Source organism: Lissotriton vulgaris, chromosome 3_1, assembly GCF_964263255.1.
Source record: "Lissotriton vulgaris chromosome 3_1, aLisVul1.2, whole genome shotgun sequence".
Taxonomy (NCBI): domain Eukaryota; kingdom Metazoa; phylum Chordata; class Amphibia; order Caudata; family Salamandridae; genus Lissotriton; species Lissotriton vulgaris.
The window spans coordinates 753,738,756-753,766,174 of record NC_141689.1 but is presented as its reverse complement, the minus strand read 5'-3'; the positions used below and the strand labels follow the sequence as shown (position 1 = coordinate 753,766,174).

The following is a 27,419-nucleotide window of genomic DNA, read 5'->3' as shown; positions in this document are numbered from 1 at the left end:
AAAAAGGGAACTCTTAACCTTTGGAGAAATCCCTTATTAAAACTTTTACCCACAACCAGGTAATGACATCACACTCGTTCACCTGCAGTCCAGGCCACATCCCGATGAAGCACTCACTGTGTAGGGATTCACAGTTCAGATAACCAATGCCCAGCACCTTCCCATCTGAATGATGCTCACTCCCCTATGACCCCCCCCCCCCTCAGCCCCACAACCCCCCCCCCCCCCACAACCTCCACAGACAGTTCGAATCACTGCAGCAGCCGCCACCTGAATCCTCGCAAAAGGAAAATCATGGGACCACGGGGAACCTATTCTGTGCTAACCCCTCTGGTTATCAGGTGAACGATGCTTCACATCCGTGAGGATGTATAGTTGCTGTTTATAGAAACGAAAGACCCCACTGCCAGCATCAGCTGACACAGACTACAATTTTCAAGGGGACCCCCAATAGGGACGAGTAAATGGTTAAAGATCACATCAGTCTACGTGACAGATCAAACCGCACTGTTATGGAAAAAAGGCAGGCAAACAAACAATTACGCTTTTAAATAGCCAACTACTACAGGTTAACCAGACGTATGAAAACATCTTGGTTGAAGTTTGTTAAAAAAAACTCTTGCCATACTTTACAAACACAGACTGCGAGACCGTCCTTAATGTTACAAGGGGGAAGTCTACAGATTTTAACCATTGCGCTTGAAAAAGAAGAGGCTGGTAATTGCGCGAGTGACACGACATGGAAATAAATCACTTCCCTAAAAATTAAAACCATGACATGCAGGGAGGCCTCGCTGCAGCCAAATGGGAGACATACCGCTGTGCTGCTGGCAGGGCCGGTGAAGCTAAAACCGTGCTCTTGCTAAATACAGGGTTTAAATACTATGAACAAACGTTACGTGCATGTTATTCACCCTGGGCCATGACAGCCAGTTTTATGACCAAATTCTTTTGGGGCAATGACACGGAGGTTGAGATGAAAAAAATCCTCCTTGTAGCTAAAATGACAAAATTGTCTGCAAAAATGCAGTGCACATTGTAATTAGACAAAGTGGCTTCACAATAATAATTTATACATATGTAAACGCTCGAGTCTAGAGAGCAAGTTTAAGACATTTTTAAAGATTAAAATGTCTACAGAAGAAAGCCTGGATGTACGTCTTGTTACATTCGTGAATGTAATATAGGGTACCTTGTAGGTTCTTTCTCAAAAGGGTATCACGCGCGCGCTACGCCCCACCACTTTCAAATGTCACCAGCCGCCACTGCCTTAACTGCTCAAACTGCAACAACATCATTACAGGTAAAATTATACATCACCCCAGGTCAGGCAAACCCATCAACTTAAAATTTAACGCCACATGCAATAGCCATCATTTTGTCTACTTCATTAACCCCTTCGAGGCTAATGACGAGCTGCGCTCGTCATGGCGCTTACCTGCCGTGCGCGGATGACAAGGCCAGCTCGTCATAAAACAATGAAGAATAATAAAACCCAGCGCAGGACGGGAAAACGCCTAGCAGCCATGGGGTTAAATGACCTTGCGACTTATTCTATGTAGGTAAAACTGAGAGATCTTTGCGTAAACGCATCACTAAGCACAAAAGTCGCATTAGAACTCACACGACTAGCTCCCCTATTGCTGAACACTGGCACACATCTAGACACAACATCTCTCAACTTAAATGTGGTGTTCTTGAGGTTATTGAACAACGTGCAGATCGAGACACTAGCAAGTTTTTATCACAACGTGAATTTTACTGGATATGGATATGGTTCATGCAATCACTGACCCCACTTGGTCTTAATGATAAATTCGAACTGGCTTGTTTCCTTTGAATTATTATGTACCATCTGCTCACGATGCACTTTTCTCTGAACCACTAGTCAGTTTACTTTTAAAGTGTGTATATGTAGCCCTAGTATTTTCAGCTTTGCTTACAATGTTTTTATCAATCGTTCTATTGCCTATTGGTATTATAAATACATATCATCCTGCTTCTCTATTGTTGTTGCTTAAACATTATGATTGTGAATATTATTGCTGCACCATCCCTGATATGACATACTTATGGTATTGCATGTACTTCATTCCTTTATATTTGCTTTAGTCATTTATTTTATTCTTTATTGTTCAGTTGAGCACTTTATACTTTTTTTCTCTTGTTTCTTTTTTCTTACCCCTTTATTTCAATTTTTTCCATTTCATCTATTCATGACCACCATCTACTGATGATCACCATTTTTTTCTTTTTTCTTTTCTCTTTTTGTCATTATTGCGCTACTATTCATTTATCTTTATCCCACTTTGTATTTTACCATCAACATGACACGCTATCCTTTCTGTTCTACTCATTTTACACCATATCATTCAATTTGACCACTCTAACATGGCCGCCACCTTTCGTTTTCTGGCCGTTTTTAGTCTGTCCTCTTTTAGTTTTCACTACACTACACTACATATCCTTTTCGCACTAGGGCATCAACCTCGAGATCTCCTTCGCGTCCTGTCTGGAACTTCACATGCACATTTCGACTTTTGGCCTTCGCTTCCGACTGGTGAGCCTTTTTATCACTGCTATACTTATGCACGATGATTTCCATTACACAGCGCATCATTTCCGTTTCCTTTACAGATTACAGGTCACTCTATTCTATTCCATTCCTGTTCCATTCTCTTTTGGGTTCCGCCATCCGTTTTGTCTCGGTAAGTTCAAATCTCCTCATCTGGTGCAATGGTTACCCATGCCCTCCCTGACATCATTTAACAAGATCTCACTGTCTTTTTATTCAGTTCCCATCATCGGCTCACCTCACGGCGGCTTACCCAAGATACTAGTAATGTTCTCTCGAGCGTCCCGCTCGCACCGGTAAGCCTTTCATTCTCCTTTTCATGTGCATGCATTTTCCCCTTCATACTTTCGCTCGACTTCTAACGAGCTCCACATGGTTCCTTTTCTGGTGTCTTCGCGTTTTTCTTCCCAGATGTACCGTGCCACATACTTTATGCTCTCCTCAGCTTTTTGGTCGCATCTGCCACTCTTTTGCACATTTCTCAACTCTTGGCTTGTTTTTTATCCCAGTGTCATATCTTTGATCATTTCCACTGTTCCTCACCCCACTATATGACCCTATGTGTTAAGCTGCCATATTATAAATGTTTTCCAACAGTATCATATTGTTTCTTTAGATTCCCCTGAAGAAGGGCCATTTTGAAGCCCGAAATGCATTGGGATTTTTAATTCAAGATACCCCTGGAATACATGTGAACATTCACTGAATGGATTTTGTGAATTTGCAACAATATCCTTGAACTTTTGATTTACAAATAAGAGACTCAAGATAAAACCAGAAGACTCTGTGTTGTTTTTTCAGCGTTTCTCAGCGTTTTTCAGCATAATGTTATATACTGATACATATGTTATAAATTAGTAACAATATCAACCACTGATTTTCTGTTTACACTAATTTTGAGTGATTTGTGCAGTGCATCAGGATTTCCAGACTACTATCTGGTGGTCTCCCTATTTGTATCCACATAGGCTTGCAGGGCCTATTCCTGTTGCACGCGACTGTTGATTGTATTGAATTTGTTTAACTTAATTGAACTTTTAGATTACTATGCAAACTGAGTGCAAGGCGGTTGCTTCTTTCTCTCTTTTATACAAATCTGAGTAAGACACCTGCAACATGTTGTGTTAGAGTGCTTCTGCTACACCCAAATGAAATCTGTTTGACAAGTTTAACCCTTTATTAATAAACAGTATCACCTTTGAACACTAACTTTAAATGTTGCAAACAAAACAAAAATAAAACAATCATACATATAGGTTGAGTGCAAATATCTTTTGGTTTACTTGTAAAAGAAAATCAAAAAACAAGAAGGTTTGAAAATCAAATCATTATCAAAGCTTTGCATTATTGTCTGCAGCTTCCTTTCAGCTTCATAAACCTCTGAAGTGCGAACTGTAAACTTTAAAGGGAATCATAGGTTTTTACCTTCTTTTGCTGGGGGAATCAAAAGAATAAACAACACCCTCAATGTATGTGTCGGCCACACAATATACTGTAAAGAAAATCTCAGAAAAGAGCATTCGCATATTTTTGAGGACACTGCTAAACTATTTGATTTGGCATAGTTTTAAAATAAACGCATTATTTATACTTCTGTCGACTTATCACATTAGAGGTGATGGTATTTAAAGCATTTGCATTTTACAGTATGGAGTGATATTTGTCCTTAATTTGAGAATAGAACTAGTCCTGAGCTAAGGTGTACCCAGACACTTAGAATCACGTAAAACAAATCTTGATTTAACACTGGAATACTGATTAATAATCGCCACGTAAAAAACCCTGGAATGTCCTAGAGTGAAAAATAGAATAAAAGGGTAATATAAAATGTATCAGAAACATGTTTTTTCTAGTTTTAAGTGTAACAAATAAAAAATATAGTATCATACTAGCACAATTTTCCAGCAAAATATGTCCCAAAAATGACCACTTTATAGGTTATAAATAGATTTATATAAACAAGACTGTAGGATTTATTTTTTATATTATCTGACTTTTAATTTAATTTATTTTGCAGAATGTGAATCGCTGCTTATAGAGCCATATTTTCAATTGTTTTCCACTGCAACCGCTCTGTCATTAAGCAAAACATTCATATGCAGTCTTGTATATTTCCATTCGAAAGGGACACCAACAAAGCAGTGAAAGTAGGTCAACATCTTTTTTTCTGAAGAACCTATTTTATGAATTGTATCTTTTTTGCAAGGTCCCTCGTTCCTTCCTAAATCAGGAGTGTTCATGTACACAAATGTAATTAAAGGCAGTTTGTGTGCCTAAATGTTGTCCTCATCCAGCATTTTGTTCACACCCTCGCTGATTCTCTGTAGGTGTGGCTTATAAGTTCCAAAGGGGTTGTACAAGGCTGCTAAGAACTCGCAATCTGAAAAGTGGTCGAATACATGATCCACGCGACCGTGTGATTTTGCAGTCAGATGGCGCTGGATGATTTGATGCAGCATGTCCCGGCACTCATTCAACAGTTTGGACAAAACATTTCGGTCAAAGGTAAAGTCCACCTGATGAAAACTCACTACGGTCATCGCCAGCTGGTGAACTTTCCTCTTGAATAACTCCAACTGGGCAAGCTCATCCGAGTTGAACTGGTTGTTTCTGTGGAGAACTGCCAACTTGATGATGACTTTGATGAGGTCCTTGGTGATCTTCTCTGCCTCCTTTTTGCTCTGAGTGAAGTCCTTGGTCACTCGGTAGAGCTCATCCAGAACATAGCTGCTCGTATCGTCGATCAAGGTGGTTGCTATCGACTTGGAAGCCATTTTGCCAAGTATCTTCTTCTGGACCTGCATAGCCAAATATTTTGAGTTGAAGACATCTGTGGCCACTGGAAGGCAATACAAGAACATGGTGAGTATGTTTCTAACAAGGTGAACAAATCACAACACCCACAGAAAAGCTTATAACATTCAGCATAATTATTTTAAGAAGACATAATTTTCCATTCACTCCAGAATGCTCCATAAGTGTGGTAATGTTCAGTGTCATAATCTGTCCAAACCTCCTGTCACAATAATAGAACATTAATCATTTTGCCCACATCAGCCCATGCACATTCTTTAAATAAGGAAGGGCACAATAAGACAGGGGCACTAATGCTGGAGGTTTGATGGGGGGGCATGGCCGAGAGGCCTATACAGGGTATAGCGCACTAACAGCAGTAGCACGATGGTGGGCTGCACCGCCAAGGCACGCTGAAGGCAGGAATGCCTCATCCCACTGGGCCATAGAGCTCAAGCCTGATACGAAGCAGGGTGGGCGCAGATACCCGGCCTAACATCATTAATTACCAGAATTTCCAGCTTCAGCTTGGGTACTGCTGTTCAAAGGTGCCCCATAGCTGCTCCACGCCTTCACTTAAGTATCCCACACTTTATTTGTACCAGTAAGAGGTAATGCTGTGCTACTGTGCTGGGTGCCTCTCTCTCTCTTTTCAGTCAAACTGAGGATTTTGAAGTGTGTATAGTGTACTGAGAGACATTTCTTATGCTAATATGTGTGTATAAAGGCTTGCCAAGTTCTTCGGTTATGCATTTTATTAAAATATGATCTATCCAAACCTGTCCCACGGATTATGCTCACAGTTGGAGCTTTCAGTTTACATGCACTCAGCTTTGCAATCGCTGCCAGTGGCAGGAACCAAGAATCGAAGGATTTCACACAATATTAGCATATATTTTTAAACCAATCCAACCCCTTGGTAAAGGCATGGCTTTAAAGAAGCTGGTCCAGTGAGGACGGAAAGCGGCCTGAGCCTTAGTGCAGTTAATCTCCGAGTATAGAAACTTGGTCCTTTTACGGGCAATTTCGGCCTATGACAAGGTATCAATATTAATATTACTATAATCTATTTACTTAGCACACATTCACCACAGCATCTTGGAGATAGGAACTAAAAAGAATGGAAAAAACCAACAAAAGAACACAGCCAAAGACTGAGCTTGCTCAATAAATAAATTTTTCAATGCACGTTTGAAACTGTTGAAGCTTACAATGTTACCAAGACTGGATGGGAGTTAGTTATAAATCTTGGGGCCTTCGCACCGGAAAGGCTCGGAGCCTCAGACCCCCAGACCCCCTGTTTGACATGTCTGAACCGATGAACTTCATCTAAAAGTCAAGAGCGGAAACTAAGTTCTACCCTGTTTGTACAATGTGACTATGTGCGTCAAGCAGTTTCTCCAGCCTCAAATACTCTGCTTCACCGGCAGCCATCTTAACTTCTGTCTGGCTTGCAACACATGGTTGCCTTTCCATAGACCACATTAGACTGATGTCAGTGCAGTTTAGTTTACTGTTGGAGTCTGAAATATACGCCATGGCAGTAGTCGATTTTGGCAAGCACACACACGCCTACCACTTTATCATGTTAGTTTGAGGGGAGGAAATGCTTTCTAACAAATTTCAGGTGAAGGAAACCAGACGTCCAGATCTTTTCAATCTGTTGTGTAAACAAAAGATCTGGCTGGAGACCACCCTCCAAAGTTTCCACCCTGGTCACCGGGATTGTAAGGAGGCTCAGGTGGTATGGCCACAGGTCTTGTGTCCTGCAACCAGACTGCTTTCCAATCAGTGGGAGTTTAGCCTTACCCCCGTTTTATTCTAATACGTTGGTAGCCATTCCTAGACACTAAGCAGACCGCCTCATAAATGCCCGATAGAGTTAAAGGTGTACTGGTCGATTTTCCACCAGGGTTAAGTGTCATCTGATAGGATAGAGAATTAAAGCTCAACTATCAAATGAGACCACAGAGCGGCTTGATGTAAAGTTCAAATAACTCTGGTGCGAGAGTCGGTTGCTACAGGACTCCACAGGGCATAGAAATTTCCACATATCGAAAAGGCAGAAGAAATTCTACTTATATCTTGTTTGAAATAAAGGATGCAAAGCAGGATCGGGCCAAACCTATCAGCCGAGTGCTAACAAAACTGGATCAGAGTAGTTTCTTGCCATCTACATCTGTGAGCCTAAACATTCAGGAAATGGATTCTGACACTGCAGCAAAGGATTTAACTGCGGAGTCAACCAAAAGATGTGGAAAAGAAATTGCTGCATTATCATGAGATCCAGAGTATTTCTATTGGTACCATTACATGGAGCTTGCCTTTTCTGCAACAGAGGATCTTTGAACCACCACCTCTGTGTAGGGCATGTTTTAATGCATAAACACAGGCCTGGACCTCCTGTAACCTCAACGGTCTTATGCAGCAGTGCAAGATTTCAAATATATCACTACAGGAGGTCAATGATCCAGAACACAACCCACCCCCCACCCGCTGATAATCCACTAAAAATACTAGCTTGAGATGTAAAGAGAGACTAGTACTGTGTGATGGGAGCCATAAGTAAGCACAGTCGGGTCTATAAAAAGCCTTCCCTAGCTCTTGCATGGAGGGGGTGGGATGCAGCATTCTAGGCTTCATGAGTTTCAATCCTCATTCCCTTCCATTGGTTCACTGACTACCCTGTAAGATTTCCATCGCTGAATCAGTCGTGGATTACCAGCAACCGTAACCCATCATAAAATGAATGGGTCTTCTCAGTTCAGCAGCAGTCTGGCTGATTTGACTACATTTCATCATCACTCTGCTAAAAGTGCACTCCCACCAGAGAGCCGCTGAAACAGATATTCAATGGTAGGTTTAAAAGGGTCTGCTTCCTTCTGGCCATATAGCTCCTAGAGCAGTGACACTCAAAGTACGGCCCGTGGGCCGCCTGTGTCCCTCCTAACCTTCACATGCGACGACCCCCCATTAACAGCAGCACTGGGCTGCTGCTTAATTCAGGGAGCACTAATATCCAGAAAGATGTTAAATAAATGAGAAAGCCTGTATTCGCAAGCTAACTAAAATAAACTAATTAGAAGCAAATAAAGTATCCTGCACCATTTAACCACCCACAGATCTTTACACCCCTAGTGTTAGCATCAATTCGGCCCCAGGGCTCATCACAGATCATACACCACAGATCATACATTGTGGCCCCTGGGCAAATGTTTGTATCTATGTCCTAGAGAGTCTGTTGGCACTTACACGCACTCCTGTTAAAAAGTATTCATTTTAGTATTACTAAGGATGGCATTTAGAGAGTCGCATGAGACTTGGACCCGGTACAGTGCGGTTAACAACCTAATACAGACAATCTGGTTTGAGGTTACCATAATTAATCAAGTAAATGTGAGGAATGGTGTCTGTTCACACATTTGTTTTATTCGAAGTATTTGGAGAATACAGTGCAATAATAACTGCTGTGGCCAACCTTGCACTTTTGAACATACATCATTTTGCTGGTTTCAAACGAGGTTGATTCATTTCATTAAAATGGTTTCTTCTTCCTAAACCAATGAATCCATTTTCTATTTATAGTTTATGGTGTCGAGATAAGCCTCTCTCCCTTCTCCCCCATCAAATAACATACATTGTTTGTTTCCCAGATGGTAGTTGTTTAACTGTTCATGGCACAGTGAAGTCTCCTGAAGGAAATGTCCAGCAAGAGTCAAAGAAGGGAGGCGCCAGCCCTCAAACTATTACCTATAGACGATGAATGAGTCACAAGAAGGTCCCCGCATCTGTCAACGCACCCTAGTTTGGAGACTGCTAACCTCTTCAATGATATTCACCTTTTCTAAAAACGCAGCATAACACCATAGACTTTATTATAGTCACCCTCGTTGCAAACCTGCACTACTTAATAGTTTATTTTTCATCGGGCACTACCCTCATTCTGGAGCTAACAGGGTGAATGGCGAATGGGTTCCAGGGCCAATGAATGCATTCAAATGCTGCCATACCAGACAACGTGCTTGTGCTGGCCAAGGCGCTGGCACTCCTGACGTCAGAGCACGTTTGGAAAGAAAAAGGGGCGACGGCACTGGCATACCAAGGAGCACATGGCGATTCTTTTCCTGGAAGCGTGGTAATCAACGCCACAGAACACAGGGGCATTTCAAACCACTTGGAATCCAGGCAAACGAACATTCCAGAAGCACACTTTGCAGGGTCAAATATTTGTCATTTGTTTTATTCAAAAATGCATGTTCTTTGTTCACTTATTGAAAACATGTACACGAGCAACTAGTTGGCATTTATCAGGTTAAAGCTCAGCATGGCGTGAGACGTTAAGAGGTGGTTTCTGTGCCAGGACCAGCATAAACTACGTTTCACTCTTGACTGCTTCAAAATGGCACCGCAACAAAATGCTTCCCTATAATTACTGACCACTCCACCTGTACACGAGGCTATCCAACTACTGGGAAAGCATGGACGGGTCCTTTTCACACTATTGTGTCTCTATAGCTAATTAGAACTCCAAAGGAAAGCGCTATGTTATAAGCACCTTTGTCTCGCACTTTGCATTTCTATGGCAACTTGGCACGGAGTCTGAGAGTTCTCACCGCACAGTCATGAAAATGAACACAGAACCTTAAACCATTGCCACATTAATATAACTGTACATTCCACTACTAGCGATTAACCCAGTGGATGGCGTCACGCCTCACCTAAAATACAACCAACTCATATCAGTGTTCCCGAAACTAATGGTGTGACTTTTTGGTAAGGACTAGCATATCAACTATGTGTATCACAGTGTTATAACACCATTATTGCAGCATCATAGCTGTATATGTATCTTGTGTGTGGCAAACAGCTTGATAATCCACTCTTTGTTGTGCACGCCATGGCTACTAAGGTACAAACCAATCATAACTAACTCCATGGCACTGCCCCTTCCACAGTTGGTCAGAAGGGGACTTTTCGTAGATCAGGTGCCTCTTAGCCTAGGTACAGCAAGCGTGACGGCTGCCGACATATTCATGATGAAGTCAATAAGGCAGCGCAGCCATAGCTCAAATACACAAGAATGCCTATTCACTTCCGCAATAAACTGCATAATATATCGGCATAAGAAGACTAACAAACAGCACGACAGCGGCATCATAAACCGCAAGCCAAACTGTAACCATTATACACGACCTAATTCCTCGCATTTGGAATTGCATTTATATAGTGTTTACTCCATTGACAAGCCATTGGCTTCTGGTTATCGTCAGTTTCTGGGATTAGCCTTGTGCTCTCAAGGAAATCATTCCATGCATTTACTCAACTTTCTTTGTGGATTGTCACATTAATAGTGTTTAGATATTGCCATTAGTGGGCTATGTAAGGTTGTGTAGTACAAGCGACTGTTGGAAAGAACAGACAGGCTAGAGGAAATGAAGTAATGTTGGATGGCATGGATGTAGTTAAAAGAAGAACAAGTTGTGTCTATGAAATGAGGTGTAGCCAGCTTGCAGAGATCTAATAATAGATTAAGACAAACAGGCATGAGACTTAGAATGGACTATACTCAGCAAGAGGAGGTATACAGAGGGTGGAAGGTAAGCAGAGGATCATTCGAATGAAAGAAACATGAGATGGAACAAACACAAGTTTTCAGTCATGGGTAATTCTAGTGCCACAGGGTTTTTGCGCTACCAATCTGCATAAGGGACAGTAAGTGCTATATAAATACCATACTATCTCATCCATAAACTTTAAAAGTGGCTCCTTTAGCCCCAACACGCATCTGTGGCCACCAGACTTTCACGCCTTCAGCGTCAGCGCACAGTACTGTTCACAGATCAACCAGGCTTCATCCGTTCAGGTTGGAGGGACTTCAGCATCTCCCTATAGTCTGCCAGAGTGCCACTTTTACCTTTATTATTATGAGTGATATTAAAAACTTGCTTTCCTGCAGTACCTAATGCTGCAGCATTAGCTCAATGCAAGCACTGTCAATACAAGGTGGTCCTCTGTGCCTCCACCGTCCAAGGATGAAAAGCTCAACTGGCCCAGCAGTATTGGAACATGTGATCTGCAGATGTCAGCAGGGAGTGCTTAGCATACTGAGCCATCCAGCCCACATACCATGTTTAAGCTAACACGGAGTATCCTCTCATACCAAATACTTTTGCGTTAAGACTCCTCGTCAGAGCCCATTGCGTGCCCGCGCGTGTGAGTACTGCCATGCATGGGTCTTGGGGCAGGCGTCCGGCCTTGCTTGGATATATGGCAGAACTGGTCGTAGTTTGCCCTTTGTTGGTGGAGGCTGATTGCCTCACTGTAACTTGAAGTGGTTTGGTCAGACTCATTTGTTTACGCAGAACAATTTCTAAAACCCTATAATTTTAATTTTATTAGCCTCCCCTATTTTATGGTAGAACAGAAAATAGGGTGTCATGTCTGATAGCACGACTCCCTCTGTATGCACTTTTCGATTGCTTTCAATCTTGAAGTTTTAGATGATCCCAACAACATCACAGACTGCAGGACAGCCCCAAGTTATTTTTAGTCTCCGGGTACTAAGGGGAATAAAACAAGGTCACTAGCTTGAGCTGACAAGAAACCACTCCAGGATTCTAAAAGGGACATGGAACTCTTGCCACACTAACGCACACACTCACACACCAACGCACACTTTTTCCCCTAATTACGTTTCACCTACGCATACACTGTTTGTTGGACACGTGCAGAGGCCTGTAGGGTGCCCATTGCTTGACTTTCCTGTCACTCTAAGAATGATTTTTATTTATTTCCTAGCTTGTCAATCTTGTGTTTGTCCCTCCAATGGGGCTTTGCCTCTTTACCATCACTTTTGATTAAGTGGTTTCTATAGCTTGCTTTTTAGGTTTCGCCTATTATCATTCGCTTGCAAATGTAATAGGCGAGAATTCAAGGGCTCCATCGACTCGTCAAACCACTGCGGTTTTCTCACAGTGCATGTGTGTCACGTGACCACAAAAGCGGGTCACGTGACCACACAAGCATGCGCATCTCCCTAATCCGCCTGCCACACTTCTCCTCCCCTCGCTCGCATTCCCGCCGCCCCACCAGGCTCTCCCGCCCCCATCCGTGCTTGTTTCTTTTTGTTGACACACTCTACAGATTGCATCTTTGGTAGATGGCTCTGTCCTGCCTTTCTCGTCCGTCCATCTGCTCCTTTCCACCCTTCCACTGTTGTGCTTGCGAGCAGGCTTTCACTTCTATTCACTTCGGAAGGAATGATGGCAGAATCTGGGGTGAAACTGAGCAGTCTGCCTGTGTGATAAGGCAAGCAATGGACATCTGTAGTAGTAGAATGCCAGATTCAGCGGTTGCAGGAATGTGTTCCTCTGTTACCGTACTCGATTATTTCGGCTTGGAAGCCTACTCAGCTTTCCTTCGTTCTGTTTTTTTGGCATTTTCTTTTTTATTTGCCTTCAAATATTTTCGCTTTCGTTCTTCGCTTTCTTTTTTTCTTTCTTTGCAGGCAGGTTCTTTCCATCTCTCTCACCCCTGCCTTCTTTCGTTAAATTCCCTCCCTCATTCCTTCCCGCCTTACCTCTTTCTTTCCGTTTGTTTTCTTTCCTTTTCCCTCTTGTTCGGGTCTGTTATATTTCTTTTTCTGTTTTCGATATGAACATTGTCGTCATCGCAACAGTTTTATTAACGCTATTTATTCCGCTATCGAAAACGATAACATCAAGAAGCGCAGCAGGATTAATATTAATAAAATTGTGTAATGTACTTGGTTTTCACGTAAAGCGCTCCAACGTCTTCGGACCGAGTTGGCGCTACATAAAAAATAATATTAACACTATTAACAAATATAATGGTGAGAAGAACACGGTTGGGAGATTCCACATGGTTTCGGCCCCCTGATGTCAGCTCAACTGTCTCCCCTCTCCCCCTCAACCCTTCTCCCGCAGTCAGGGGGTTCATTGCCCCGACCGCCACAGGGGGTCCCGGCTGTTGCCCAGCCTGTCCCTTTCAGACCGAATTACACGCACACAATTGATTATTAGTCTATGGGGGCGGGGGGGAGGGTTGAGATGTCGGGGAGGGGGCAATAAAGGCTGCAGAGGGTACACGCCAGCGCCCCTGAGCCGGGAACGAACCTTGCACATAAAAAAAGTTAAAATACAGAGAGTCCTGAGACTGCACTCCAGGGGGCTTTAATATTATTCTTTTTTAAATGGACGGAAGGGGTGATTAAAGAGCGGATGTGATGTCAGGGCCTGAGCTCCCGACTTTGGAACAGGAGAATGAGGTTCGAGTCTCGGCGTCGGCTCAGCATACTGTGATTCTAGAGACATCACGTAATATCGCTGCGTCTAAAAAACAAGCACTGGCGTTGCCAATAGATTTCGCATTTGGAAAGTTGGAGCTATTGGTTTTGTAAATGACATTTTATATTTATATATTGTTATTGACAATGCCAATAACGATATATAAATATAAAATGTCATTTACAAAACCAATAGCTCCAACTTTCCAAATGCGAAATCTATTGGCAACGCCAGTGCTTGTTTTTTCTAGCACTACTTTGTTAACTTTGGGTTAAGCACTCCCTGGGAGTCTGTCTTTCCTAGCTGTCATCCTCATGTAATTCTCTCCCCTAGACTGTGTTGCTCTTTTTCATCTGTGAGCTTCCCCCTGCCCCCTCCAGCACTCGCCCTTAAGTACTTTGCCCTACCGCTTTCTCGTCTGTGTGCTCCCCCCCCAACTCCACATGGCTCAGTCACCGTTGCTTGACGTTCCCACCGCCAATGTTATGTTTGTGTCCCCCACATCCACGCTCCCCTCTTTTGCCTAGTGCTCCTCCTCCCCATTCACATGCTGTCTCATTGCCTGCTTGCACTTGTTTTTCTTCTCTGCCTGCATCATGTTGCTCTAACACCTGTTACTCCTGCACCTTCAGCCACGCTGTCCATGTTGTTTACCTCCTGCATGCTGCTTCTGCTCCACATTTTGCTACTGCCACACCAGCTTTTTTTTGGGGGCGGGGGGGGGGACAAAATAAGGCTTCTTGTCCTTTTTTAGGTCTTTCCTGCGACAGTACATGTCTTCTTCTTTGTGAGAGAGATTGCACACAACAACGGGCCTGCAGCACCCCAATTGCTTAACATTTGTTTTGGCTTCTTTGTCACTCGTATTTGCTGCTTTCTAATTGGCCAACAACTGTTGGCTTTACTCCCTCTTCTTTCAGCTGGAGCATAGCCAAGTACTGATTGCTTCAGCTTTCCTCCCACTGATCGCATTGTGATTGAGACACTACTTTTATTTTTATGTTTCCCAGTTGTGCATGTTGAACCTCTTGCCATGTGTAGCTATGACACACACCTCAAAGAAGCCCTTTTCTCCTTTGAAATGGATGGGTATTGTGACAACAGATGTTATCTGCTTTTATTGTGACAACAGATGTTATCCGCTTCTAAATGTATTCTTACTAAGACATGGACAATGGGCACAATTGCTTTCATCATGTGATAGGATATTTTGGTAAATGTCATATATATTTTTCTTTTTCACACCTTTGGAAATTAACTGAATAACAGGGATGTGTTGTGCCAAGACATAACAAACATTGGCAAGGCCAATAGGTCTCGCCTTTGAGACTATTGGCTCCGCCTTTGCCTTCTGTTCATGCTGTACAGCATGAGCATAGCCAACTTTGGAAATGATTTGTAGCCATGCTGTACAGCATCATGGCTGTTGTGCAGCATGGCTAAAATTAATAATAAGAAAGGACTATGATGCATCCAGCACTAATGTACTAAAAAAACGCATTAGCTTAGAGCTTTTGAAAATTAGTTGTAGTCAACCTGCAAAGCATCCGTGCTGCGGCACAGCATGGCTACAAAATACTGCCAAAGCCTATAGCTCTCATAGACGAGACCTATTGGTTATGCCAATGCTGGTTTCTTTTTAGTTATGGATTCAACTCTGATTTGTAACTATACAGAAAACAAAATTGCCTTTGTCTTTTTGTAGGCACAGAATGTGTGGTGCACCCACCTACAAAATGACGTGGGCTTCTGTGTCAATGGCTTTTTATTTTATCCTTTTAACTGTGCAGTAAAGCATCAGGGATGCTGTGCAGCATAGCTAACAAGCATTGGTAATACATCAGTTCACCTACGTAATTAATCAAGAGCTGTTTTCATCAATCATCCTCTGGCAGAAGGAAAGAACTCCTTGACAGATAACACGGGAGTGGAGAGGATGTGGTGCAGCGGCCAGAGTTGCTGACTCAAGAGCTGGGTATCCCGGTTCGAGTCCGGGCGGCGCTGAGCAACAACCTGTGATTCTTTGCAAATCACTTACTCTCCTAGCGATAAATTATTACATAAATAATTTGCAATAGTAAAAGGCAAACCTTTATGAAAATATAGTTCCATTAAAGCAGAAGTTAACAGTACTTCGGCAACAGGAAACTGATAAGAGTAGCAGAGGAAGAACAAGCATTGGTAAAAGCAGGAATATATGGTACAGCCAATAGAAATGAAGGAATGGTAAGTGGCATGCACAGGAACCAATGAGAAGTCTGGAAAGAGAGGAGGCGGGATGTAAGTCTTTTCAAGTTTATATTAAAAATAGATTTCTCGAGAACAGCGCAAGCGCTGTGCAGGCAAAACCTAAATATCATTGGCAAAGGCAATAGGTGATAAAGGCGAGACCTATTGGCTTTACCAATTCTTGTTTATAGCAATGACACAATCGCCAGAAGAGGCCAGACTGGGAACCAAAACCTGTCCTGGCAAACTGGCAAACTGCTTGGCTGTGTCCCCGAACCCCCCCCCCCCCCCCCCCCAAATACATCCCCTGGTGGGAGTGGGTGCATCCGAGCTGTTTGCTGGGACCGTTTTCAGCCGTTCTTGTTACAGGGGCCGATATTGCTGACCCCGGTAACAAAAAAGGCCCCCCAGGGGCCTAAAAACAGCCCCCACCCTGGCGGTCCACCGGGGAAATGCCCGATGCCCGCAACGGCCAGTCCGGCCCTGGCCATAACTCCACTACTCCTACAATTTGTCAACAATGATGCATATCTCTCTGATACAGCTATAAAGCCCAAACAGAATATCATGCTATATATCTATGATAAATGAAACCTTCCTTGGGTCCTGGAGGCACAGTGGAAACGGCGGCTCTTGTATATGTACAATTACATTTTTTTCCCATTGATGTGACATGTAAATCACACAATCTGTCATGTGACAAGTCCTCCTAATGTGGTTGAAGAAATGTTTGTATTTAACTAGTTGGACCATATTCACAAAGCAAACCCTGTGAGTATTATGTCTTACTGCAGATGTAGGCATAATTTACCCATGGATTTCCATGAGAGACCCTGCGTTATCGCAGACCGAATTTGCAAAGCCTTCTTTCTAAAAGTAAGCAGGCTTTAGTCATTTAATCTAGAATTGACCTCCCCGAACACCATAACTTTCTCCAAATATCACACTGCATAACAACAGGCCTAAACATAAGGGTCGAGATGTACTCCTGGGCAGGCCCATAAGAGTACTCATGTAACACTTTCTATAGTAGCTGTTAGCTTGTTAGAAACTATCTCTTGCTGCTAAGGAAAATGAACAGTTTTATTACAGGTCACTGTTTAGAGCAGCTACTGCCACAGATTGAGATTTCCTATTGCCAGCCTTATGCCAGTATCTCTTCGTAAATTCCCTGCAGGGCCAAATCTTATACTCTTATCCAACAGAGGTTCTAGTCCCAGAAGTGGGGCTATCAAACTATACATACTAGAGAGATTGCAACAAACAGGAGGTAACCAAGTTCCAAAACCAGGGGTAAATACATAATATTATAGCTACTAAGGTTCGAGAAAAATCTTTGCGATCAGCAATTAAAACAATCAATCACATGAAAACACAGAAGAATATCGAAACAAAGAAATCTGAAAGGGGTAGCCAACACAGAAATTATTACAAAAACATATTTTTACTACAGTAAAAAATATAACAAACACAATTACAAAAACCTGGTGCTCACATGATTACACAAAAGACATAACTCAAAACATAATAGTGTAGACAAGAAAACAATGGCGAAAAGAAACACATTTAAAAAAAAACAAGAATCAGTCCAACAAATAACAGGAACAGAAAATGAAAAGCAATGCTTCCTTATGTATTGCAAGGACATCATCAGGACAGAGTAATTGTTAAAAGAGCATCCAATCAAAAAATATTATATATTTTGAGAAAACCATACCCAGAAGGAATGTAGGAGTGCGACCTCACAGAGACTGCATCAGAGGTCCGACAAAAAGATGAAGTCATATGCCAGCACATGTCACAAATTCTGTGCCAAAATAAAGATCTGTACAATTTTCCAACCCGACCCAATAGTAGTTCCGAGCACAAGGCACCCGAACACAGTCGACCAAATCAAACAGGATGGCATCTCACTCTCTGGAAATACCGTAATGCCTTAGAGTGGGATGCAGCCCTATTTGATTTATAATATTATCAAACCATACATGGTATATGGTTGCTATTACATTACTGTTAAGAATATAGTTTCACTACCACAAAGATGTATCCCCACCTCCTCGTTTCATATACCTGAAAGTCTGAAAACTGATCTATCTCTAACCATGAACAACACAATCTACCTGCATATAATGTATCCTCACCCCAGCTCTGAACGAACTGTGTTGACCAGATTTCTGAATATTTGTCTTGCAACTTAAGAATGCCAACAAAAAAGGATATTTCAATTTCTGGGGTCACATGAAATGCAAATCTTCTATCAGGATTGAGAATTCTTTCCCAGTCTCCACTATCACTCAGGCTTCTTCAAAAAGTAAGGCTGACGTCATTGCTGAGTAAATAAAAAACACATTTTCTCATTGCAATCAACCCCGAATTATCCCAAGGGCAGCAGTGGTAAGCTCTGGGGAAACAAAGACAGGTCCCCAGTGTTTTTTTACCCTTATAATTGCCGATGGGGCAGGGACACTTTTACCTCCCTATGAGAAATTCTGAGCAACTCATTCACAACGAGGCACACAGTGGCCTCTGGGCACTGAAATAAAGAGGTCCTATCATATTTACTGCTGCAAATGAAAACAACAAGAAGTGGGAGCAATTGACCCAAGTTTTTTTTGGAAAGTTCTTAAGTGGTCTTCTGAAGATGTCGTGACGACCTTCGATCTACCTGAAACTGAGCAACAGGGCATCCCAAGTCGTTGTACCAACAAAGAAAAGAAATGCGCCCCAGAGGACATACCTTCTTGTACAAGTGGGGACTGGTGGGTCATAGACACGCACAGACTGAAGGACTCTAGACAGTTTGCACAGGTGAAGTTCTCACTTCAGGATTAAAGGGCTCTTGAAATTGGATGGGATAATCTTTTGATTGACCTACTCAATGCAATCTCTTATCTTGTGTAATTACCCATTCTGCTGCTCCCGTCCAACCTCATCAACTAACTCACTCCACCAGAGAGTTTACTCCTTCGCTTACTGGTTCCACGTTTTAAGCGCCATGATGTGGACCCCTGATGTCCTTCAGCAATACACAAAAGAATCAGAATGAAGTGCATTATTACTTTGATATATTTGCTTTATTGTCTAGATATGTTTTCATATGCTTAGTCTCGATGCATAGTAGAACCAGTATAGTTTTTATGATCCTTGGTCACCTTCTAATCGAATGATATTACAACATTTTCCGAGAAAATCTAGTTTTAACTGTTTGGTTGTGTGGCCATCTGCACGACACGAGGGGTTGTGCCCTGATGCTTGTGGCGCAGTGATGCAAGCTGGAAGGTCCATGGTAGACCAAGGTCAAGATGGCGGTGGTGGAAGCAGAGCAGCACAGTTTGATATGCTGGGGTTGGGATAAGGAGACGCTGTTCGATCTAAAGAGAGGCGGATGGAGGACATCCCACTAATGGGAGCTTTATTTTAATTTATTTTGAAAAGACGGCGGGTACTAACCAGAGCAACTCATGGTTTATCCTATCACGGAGAAGAACTGTGTAAAGGTAACTAAGAGGGGTATTTGTTATTTAAGGGAAGTGCCTCAGGCATGGGGAAATGAGGAGGCAGCAGACACCCTTACTGGCTTATTTTGCACGAGTTGAGAGAAGAAGAAAAGCGGTTAGAGGCCTGGACAAGGCCCGTGATGAAGATGGGACCAGTAGAGGACACAGTCAGCAGGAAACCACCAGCGTGATAGGACAAGTCTGCTCTAGGTGAGAGATGAGTGTGTCCTATTACTAAGCCAAAGAGGAGTGGGAGGGAGGGACGTGTCTTCACAGAGACTTCCAATGGGCTCTGTAAACACACACACTAGTTATTACGTGGTTAGTGCACTGAGGCTGAGTGAAACCGAAAGTTTAAGTGCTACATGCAGCAGACTTCCTGCCTGGCTTACAGTATCTCGCTATAAATCATTTCAACAGATTGCCATAAAAAAACACAAACTTGGATTTCTTTCGTACTTTTGTAAAAGGAATAAGGAAAGGTTCCGCTCTCCATCCATGAGTAACACACAAGAAGCAGCAATGCCAACCGGTTGCGGTTTGTGTACTCTGACAATGTTTGCATGCTTAATGTGAAGCAGCTGCATATGAGAGGCAGCAGTGAGTGGCAATCATACACCCTGTGGAAGCATTCACCGCTGCCCCTGCCCTGTAACTGGAGACTGCCGCCCATCCTGTGCTTGTGTTGCATGAGGGTGAAATGTGTGGTACAACCTTCAACCATTCCGAAGCCGTCAGTACTGCTGAGGGAGCGAGGAAGCGCCTCGTGTGCAGGGTACAGCACAAGGTGTCGGCTTCCTTTGTTCAGACTGACCGCATACAGCACCACATGCCGCACTCACAAGTAGAACCACAAGCTCATAAGTCTTCCATACCGGGAAACGTGTCTACCTTGCATCCAAACTCACAAAGACAGGCCAGTCGAGACACTTAGGAAGAACCAACACTCTGCTTCTCATCCCACCCATAAAACATAAACAAAAAGCCCTTGCACGCTCCATCTCGGGGAATGCCCCAGAATCTGGAACTCCTTCCCAGTTCACATCAGGACGAACCCCTCCTTTATGAGTTTCAAAGGACAAATGAAAGATCCTCTCCCCAATCGGCACCTCACCCCTCCAGGCGCTAACACCTGGCACACAACTGGAATCTCCTCCTCCAACGATATACTGTCTATTTGTTTCTTCTCTAAGAATTGCCCCGACTCGACTTTCAACGAGATTCTTACTTTGTAAACATGGTCTTCTTGCACTGCCCAGATTACGTCTGTAAAGTGCTCTGATACACTCGGGTCTTGCCAGCGTTATATAAAACTCTTTAAATAACTAAATAAAAATAAATAAATCACTAGTGCAAGGGAGACACCCTTAAATAAAGTTACTAAACACTGCAATTGTAATATTCACTTCCCTGATTGCATATTCCAATCTGTATCCGGTATTTGTAAAGCACAAACGAATCACTGTTAGGGCTTTCGAGGCGCTGGGGGCCAAGTGAGCTATTGCCCAGAGTCACAGGGTGCTGAGCTGAGCTGCCGCCGTGGATAGGACCGTGAGCCCTGTGCTCCAGAGTCAGCTGCTCTGGCTGCTGCGCCACACCTCTCATCTCCCTACACACCAAAGTAGACACCAGTTGTGTTCGAAATCTCAGAACTACCGGCAAAGTCGGACCCGGAAAGGCACTGCCATGCCATATTAATTGGCAGACCGTGCACTGCACAAGTGCCAAATAGCAGTAACAGCCTCACCCACAGTAAATAAATGTAGAGTGAGATCGGTGTGCAATTACTTCCTGGGATGCACCAGAATGGCATATTCCAATACAGTGCTTACTCTCGGCTCCTTCAGGTCAGGGGCGGCTCTAGGCTCATGGTGGCCCTGGGCAGGGACCGTAGGTAGGGGGCCCCGGAAGAGGGGGTCTGGGCGGTGCGGAGCGCTGTGGCCAGTGAAGAGGGGGGTATGGGTGTTTGGAAGTGGAACAGACCAGGAGGCTGCCAAATCCCTGCCAGGGGCCGCCACGCAAATATGTATCCATCCTCAGAGGATTATTATATTAAGGATATTTATTGGCGTGGCGGCCCCTGGGGTTTGGCTGCCCTGTGCAGGTGCACAGCTTGCACATGCCTAAGGCCGCCCTTGTTCAGGTGCTGAGGATCCATTAATCATTTAAAACGTCTGCTGCAAGCAAGTGTAAAGCGGTATTCAGGGTGGTATTTAATCCAATCCCAACTAGTTAAACGATGATGCCCATAACAAGGATCACAATGCTTCATCCTCGGAGGTGTTTCTTTACAAAGGTGTCGCCAATGTCTGGATATCTCAGCTATGCTCGGAATACACTTCACAAGCACGTGGATGTCGGTGTCACACTGGAATCCTTGGGCTCGCGTTACACGCCCTCCTTCCCTCCTTGCTGCTCGGCTATAAAACATGTTTGTCTTCAAGGCAGGAGCATCTGATAACTTTTTAAAGGTTCTACATTTTCGGCCAATAAAATGCTGTAAAAGAACACAGTGTTTTATTCCTTTGGAGAACGAACGCCAACTTGCTGTTCATGTGAACCACCATGTGCCCAACTTCTATTCCTGGCAAAGTCAATAATCTTTGGCCCCTTAGAACATCGACAACGTGACTCTGGTAGAAAGCAGGGAAGGCCCACAGATGGTCTGGGCCTTGGCCACACCAGAACTGAAGATAGTGAAGGGGCTCAGAAGGCAGGGTTTTAAATGGCTTTTCACTCTTATGTAAGCGCCACCTAACATTCGTTAAGGCTTCAGGTGAGACCAGCACGGATCGGAGGTAGGGTGACGGGCCAGTGGACATGTGAGGTAGGAGGGAGGACATGGGCGGGGAAGGAGGACGAGGGGGAAGCAGCTATGAAAAAATGTAATTGAAAATAAAAAAGCGTACCTTTTCGCCGCTTCTTTGCCCGTCTCTACTCTGTAGTCCTCCCTCGCTTGGCCACAAGAAGCACACCCAGGCTCCCAGTCAGCCAAACCCAATGCTGCCCTACCAGTGTTGTGATTGGTCTGAGCGCCTTTTTCGGCGCTCAGACGCTGACTGGATGCCTGGGCATGTTCTCCATTTAGGCTGCAATGCAGCCTGCATGGAGAACATGCGAAGTGCGCAAGACTGATTTGGGTAGCCCGAGAGGGACATGCAAGTAGTCACTGTGCACAATAGAAGGGTGATACTATTCCTCCCCTGCGCCGCCCCCTCATGCAAAGCTGTGGGCAGAAGTAGGAAAAAATAAAATGGTAATAACGCAAGTTATTATCATTTTATTTTCTCGGTCTTTCACTGAAAAAAGCAGTGAGGCGACGCATCTTCGCCTTAGTGGAGGAGCCGCCACAAGTCTTTCTGGTGTTTGCAGCTGGCTTTTCATTTCACTTCCCAGTATTTTCATCAGTATTTTCTCTAACTAGTATCCACTTCCCAGTGTTTTCTCAAGCCATTTTTACAACCCAAAAGTTTTTATTTAAAACATTTGTAGGTGTGTGCGATCAAGTTAATGCCAACTTTGACACAAAATAACTTTAATCATGTTTTTTACTTCTGCATTAATGCAGCTGTCAGAAACTGATACAATACAAAACAGGCATTTTTCAATTCAGAAATAAAAATAGTTGACCCACCTTTTTTTGAAAATCAACATCCTAACCAAAACTATGAGAGATGTTTGATTGTTGACTCTTCCTGTCAAAGAGGGTCTGTAGGTGGTACGACTTATGCGTGTCTACTTCCTATGCATATTGGGCGAAGAGGGAATCTGTGAGCATCTGCCAGGGTCTTAATATTCAAGTCCAATCTGCAGGACACCTACATGCGAGGGTACAGACTGCATTTCAAAGACTACTTATAGTGAGCTTGCTGTCTCCTACTCCATTGTGTTAAATGATGAAAGGGTCGATCCATGCACGTAACGTAAACCCCCCCGAGGTGCAGCGGGTGCCCACACCTCAGTGCCCTCCATCTAATCAGTCTAAAGCCTTGGGATTTCTGTGAGATACAGGATTTTCAGGGGACCTTCACCACAATCTGCAGGAGGATCGCATTATTTTGTATTATGCCGCTGGGTCGATGAAGTGCTCGACGGGGCATGCAGAATGTGCCCTAGAAGGACAGTCTCCGAACTTGTGACTATCTGGCGTAACCACCTGCACCACCATGAACGTACATGTACCTTCATCCCAATTAACTGTGGTTCACAAGGATCGAACATTAAGCACTGCCGGCAGTGCCAGTGAACTTTGGTGAGAAGTAGTACAAAACGTTGCATTGACATGTGGTCGTTCCCGCCCATTCTTTCCCAACCTTGCTCTCTCATTCCCAGTCACCCTCCTGTCTACTGTGCAAGCATTCCTTTCTTTCTGTGCCCCACAACACCAGACTACCACCTGCGAGTATTGCTTCAGCTCTTTTAGCATTCAGACCCAAGGTAACTGCTAGCAGTCTGGCTGGAGTAGCAGAGCCATCTTAACAGCATTATGGGCCCCCAGGCAAAGCAGTGCACTGGGTCCTGCCAACACAACCACTCACAGGAATAAACATGTTTCATGGAAATTGGGTGTTAAATTCTGGTCTGCATGGAGCCCCTAGGCAACTGCCCAGCGTGCCCATGTGTTTAGACAGCACTGTTGAGGAGCCCTGCAGTATCCGCTTTCTGCTACCCAGCTCCTCTTAATCTGCTAGATTCTATTTTAAGATTCAATTTGGAGCTAAATCACTGCATTGTGCCACATAACAAGCTTTGCATAACAGTGGTGCAGAGTGAAAAGAAAAAAAAAGATTACTTTCTGTTCGACTTTTGGCAGGAGTTGACATTTCAGCCAAATTCACGATACCCAAACAACAACCAATGATTGAGCAACAGATTTTTATTAACTTGCAGCTGTTGGATTTTAAGGACCTAGACAAGCCTCTTTAGGCGCTTGGTTAGTGCAGCTTTCACCCCACTAAAATATAGAACAGCTGCTCAAGGAGAACATAGCTATAAATGGCACACCAAGGGTCAAAAGTATGAGAATGCAGAGTAGCTCATGTCCCACAGTCAAAGCCACCCCTTTCCTTACAAGTGATTACAAAAAAATGGAAGATCTGGTCAAAGGTAAACTTTTACAGTGCACGCGTTCGGCGAAAAATGTTCCAAAAACCTGTTCTGTCAGATGGGTCTCTTCAGTGATCTGCTCAGTCTTAGATTTGTGTAATGAAATCGGCAGTGTTTCCAGATGGTCGGTGAAATGGAAGCCGAAAATGACAATGAATTATCCTGGCGTTTGGAAGAAGCTTTCTCAGAAGTAACTCCAACCATTTCCTAGGCATGTTGACCTGATCATCCTTAGTTGGAAAAAGAGTTTCATCTTTCATTAGCATTAGGTCGTGATCCCGTCCCCAAGAGGCGTGTGAAAGGCCTGGACCCTCGATTGCTCTACAATAATAAACTGCTCCTGAGCACGCGTGTTTCACTCTGCCTGGCTTCAGCGCCGATGCGCGGTGGCCTTCTGTGTCAAAGGATTGTAAAACCCCTCATTGGTCACCCAGGAGTTTTGCAACCGATTTCTCAGATTCCTTGCAAAACAAAGCGCTTGAAACAAGCTGCCGCAGCGCAACTTCAACTACAAAGCAAACAAAATAAAATCTCTCGGGTTGCAAGAAGGACTTGGGCCAGCTATGAGGAGAGTGAGATGGGCGGTAGAGGCCATTTTTGATTTGTCAGCGGTTTTCGAGGCTGCTGTTACCTATTTCTGTTGAGAGGCTTGAATGAGGCTGAAAATCAAGTTGCTGCCTTGCAAGTGGTATATTCCTTCCTGACTCCCTTGTTGCATACTCATCTGGGCACTGTTTACAAAGTGCAGGCAGATAAAGGCAGTCATTCGCTCTCTTGTGATTATTCCTAGGCTTGGGGCAAATTTCGGAGTTTTCAGGGATGCACTAAGTTCTTGGCCGAGTCTGCAAACCTAGGTCAGTAGCACATGTCTTGGAGTACTCACATGTGTAGCTTTGCAGTATGCAGAAATTCCACCAGTTTCCACATCTTCCAACTCATGGAAACCAAACCCATACTGTATATGGAATACAGTACCCTGTCCCATGTATTATACGGATATTGCACGTCACAGAGGAGTTACATGATTGCATGGAAGAAAGAGACTGGAGGAATTCTAACTTTAGAAGATCATGGAATTTCTAAGTGAGTTGCAATAGCCTCTTAACATACTGCAGATGGTATTTTATTTCTTATAAAATGTGAAAACATCATGCGACTACCCTTAAAAGGACAAAATCTGCAGGCTCCTACTTTTCTCATATGGAATATATATCATGGTTGCTAATATGTAGAATTTATTCAGAAGCTGAATTGCAAAAATCTACAGACCAACATGTTTCCACATCTTCCCATTGAAGGAGAAACCTAACGTCAACACCAGGGGCGGTTCCTCTATTAGGGTGGGGGGCGTTTCCCCGCCATATTTATGTGCCCCCAGATTCCTGTTTTAAATATAAGTGTTTAACAAACATAAATACAAAATAGCCGTGGCATCAGCTTTTTTCAGCCATGCCGCAGCCAAGCACTCACAGTTCCTGAATCTTCAGTGGGAAGAGCAGTGAAAACGGGCCTGCGGGGTTTAGCTTCAAAGTAAAAACTCCAGTAGAAACTAGACCTATCCCCTCTGGATTACCCGAGTCCCTACTCGAGTCCACACTCTCTGCCCATGTCGGGTTGGCCAGCTGCTTTTCTGTGGCCAACCGGACATGTGCCCTAGAGCACTCTCTCCACCAGCGCAATTAGGGAGCCGAGGGGAATCCCAGCCGTAGTCCCTCAGCCTCCTAATGGGCGCTTAGTCCCCCGGCCCAAGCCAATCCAGGTGCTGCTCTCTCTGGTGCACTAGGTAGCGCGAGGGGGAGATTGACCAATCACCGTATGGCTTTATCATGAAGCCACGTGGTGATTGTCCATTTCTGCTCTTGCGCTCTCTTCCCTCTTCATGCACATTGCCACCATTAACGGCTTTGCACGTGAGCAAATGTACCAGCCGGCCGAAATTACAAGTACTCAGTTTTGTTGATTTTCTATATTTGAATGTTTCTATGGTCTGCCGCCATGGACAGTGTTAGACTATGCGGCTGTTGGCTAATGCGGTTTGTGTTTCAGGGTGCTAATTGTAAATTGTGTGTGTGAGACTAAATTACAAGAAGGGGAAACAGGTTTGTATCTCGGCGTCGGCTCAACCTCCTGTGATCTTGGGCCACTCACCTAATCTAAATCTCCCCATGCCTAAACATAGATTGCTCTTTGTGTAACCTAATTGGTGCTCATGTAAAGCACCCCAATACATTCTTACACCCTGGTATGAAAAGTGCCTTTTTTTCTTGCTACTAGGCAGTAGGGCACGCAGTGCTGGTCGTGACTAAGACACACTGCAGAAACTATTTAAATTACCATGAATGCCTGGTCTTTTCCTTGGATAAAGTGTGTCTGATGGTATTTTAATTTTTTTAACGGACGAACAGTAAAAAAAGTGTGCTTTATTCACCCTTGTGAAGACTAGAGCAGCGTATCTTGAATTGCTTCCCTGTAAATCAAAGGGTAATGTAAACTCTGGTGTTTTCAAGACCCTGCAGCCAGGGCTTTAAGTGGGCCGGGTCTCACCGGGTCGGAGCACCAGTAGTTTTTTAAAGGAGGTCTCGAAACGGGTCTCTATCGGGCTCTGTTTTGTGCCGTGGCATAGGCGGTCCGTTTTTTCCGGACTGCAGTGACAGCAGGCACATTGATGTGTGCGTGCTCACACTGCTCACTTCTCACTAGTTTGGAAGTAACGGCCTGATGTCATGCCAGGTGAGCATTCTAAGGGAAAGGAAATCCTTTCAAGAGAGTCATTTTCTCTCTGGATTTCTCTTCTCTTTTTGAAAACTCAGTAGCAGCAACATTGTCGTGGTGTCACCAGATCTTTAAGTCGAAGCTTTTTCACTATTATATACAACAAGCCATATTTGCTGCTTATTTATCTTATGCAACTAA

General features: G+C 43.8%; 1 protein-coding gene across 3 annotated transcripts in view; it reads right to left on the bottom strand.

Annotated features, from left to right (window-relative positions):
- Positions 1-3,832: 3,832 nt before the first annotated feature.
- TNFAIP8 (TNF alpha induced protein 8) overlaps positions 3,833-27,419 on the bottom strand; it is a 442,557-nt gene continuing 418,970 nt past the window's right edge. For all 3 annotated transcript variants that reach the window (XM_086961068.1, XM_086961067.1, XM_086961069.1), the window contains exon 2: positions 3,833-5,414. In XM_086961068.1, coding sequence (XP_086817194.1) covers positions 4,849-5,414 — 566 coding nt within the window. In that variant the 3' untranslated portion in view covers positions 3,833-4,848. The remainder of the gene's footprint in view (positions 5,415-27,419) is intronic.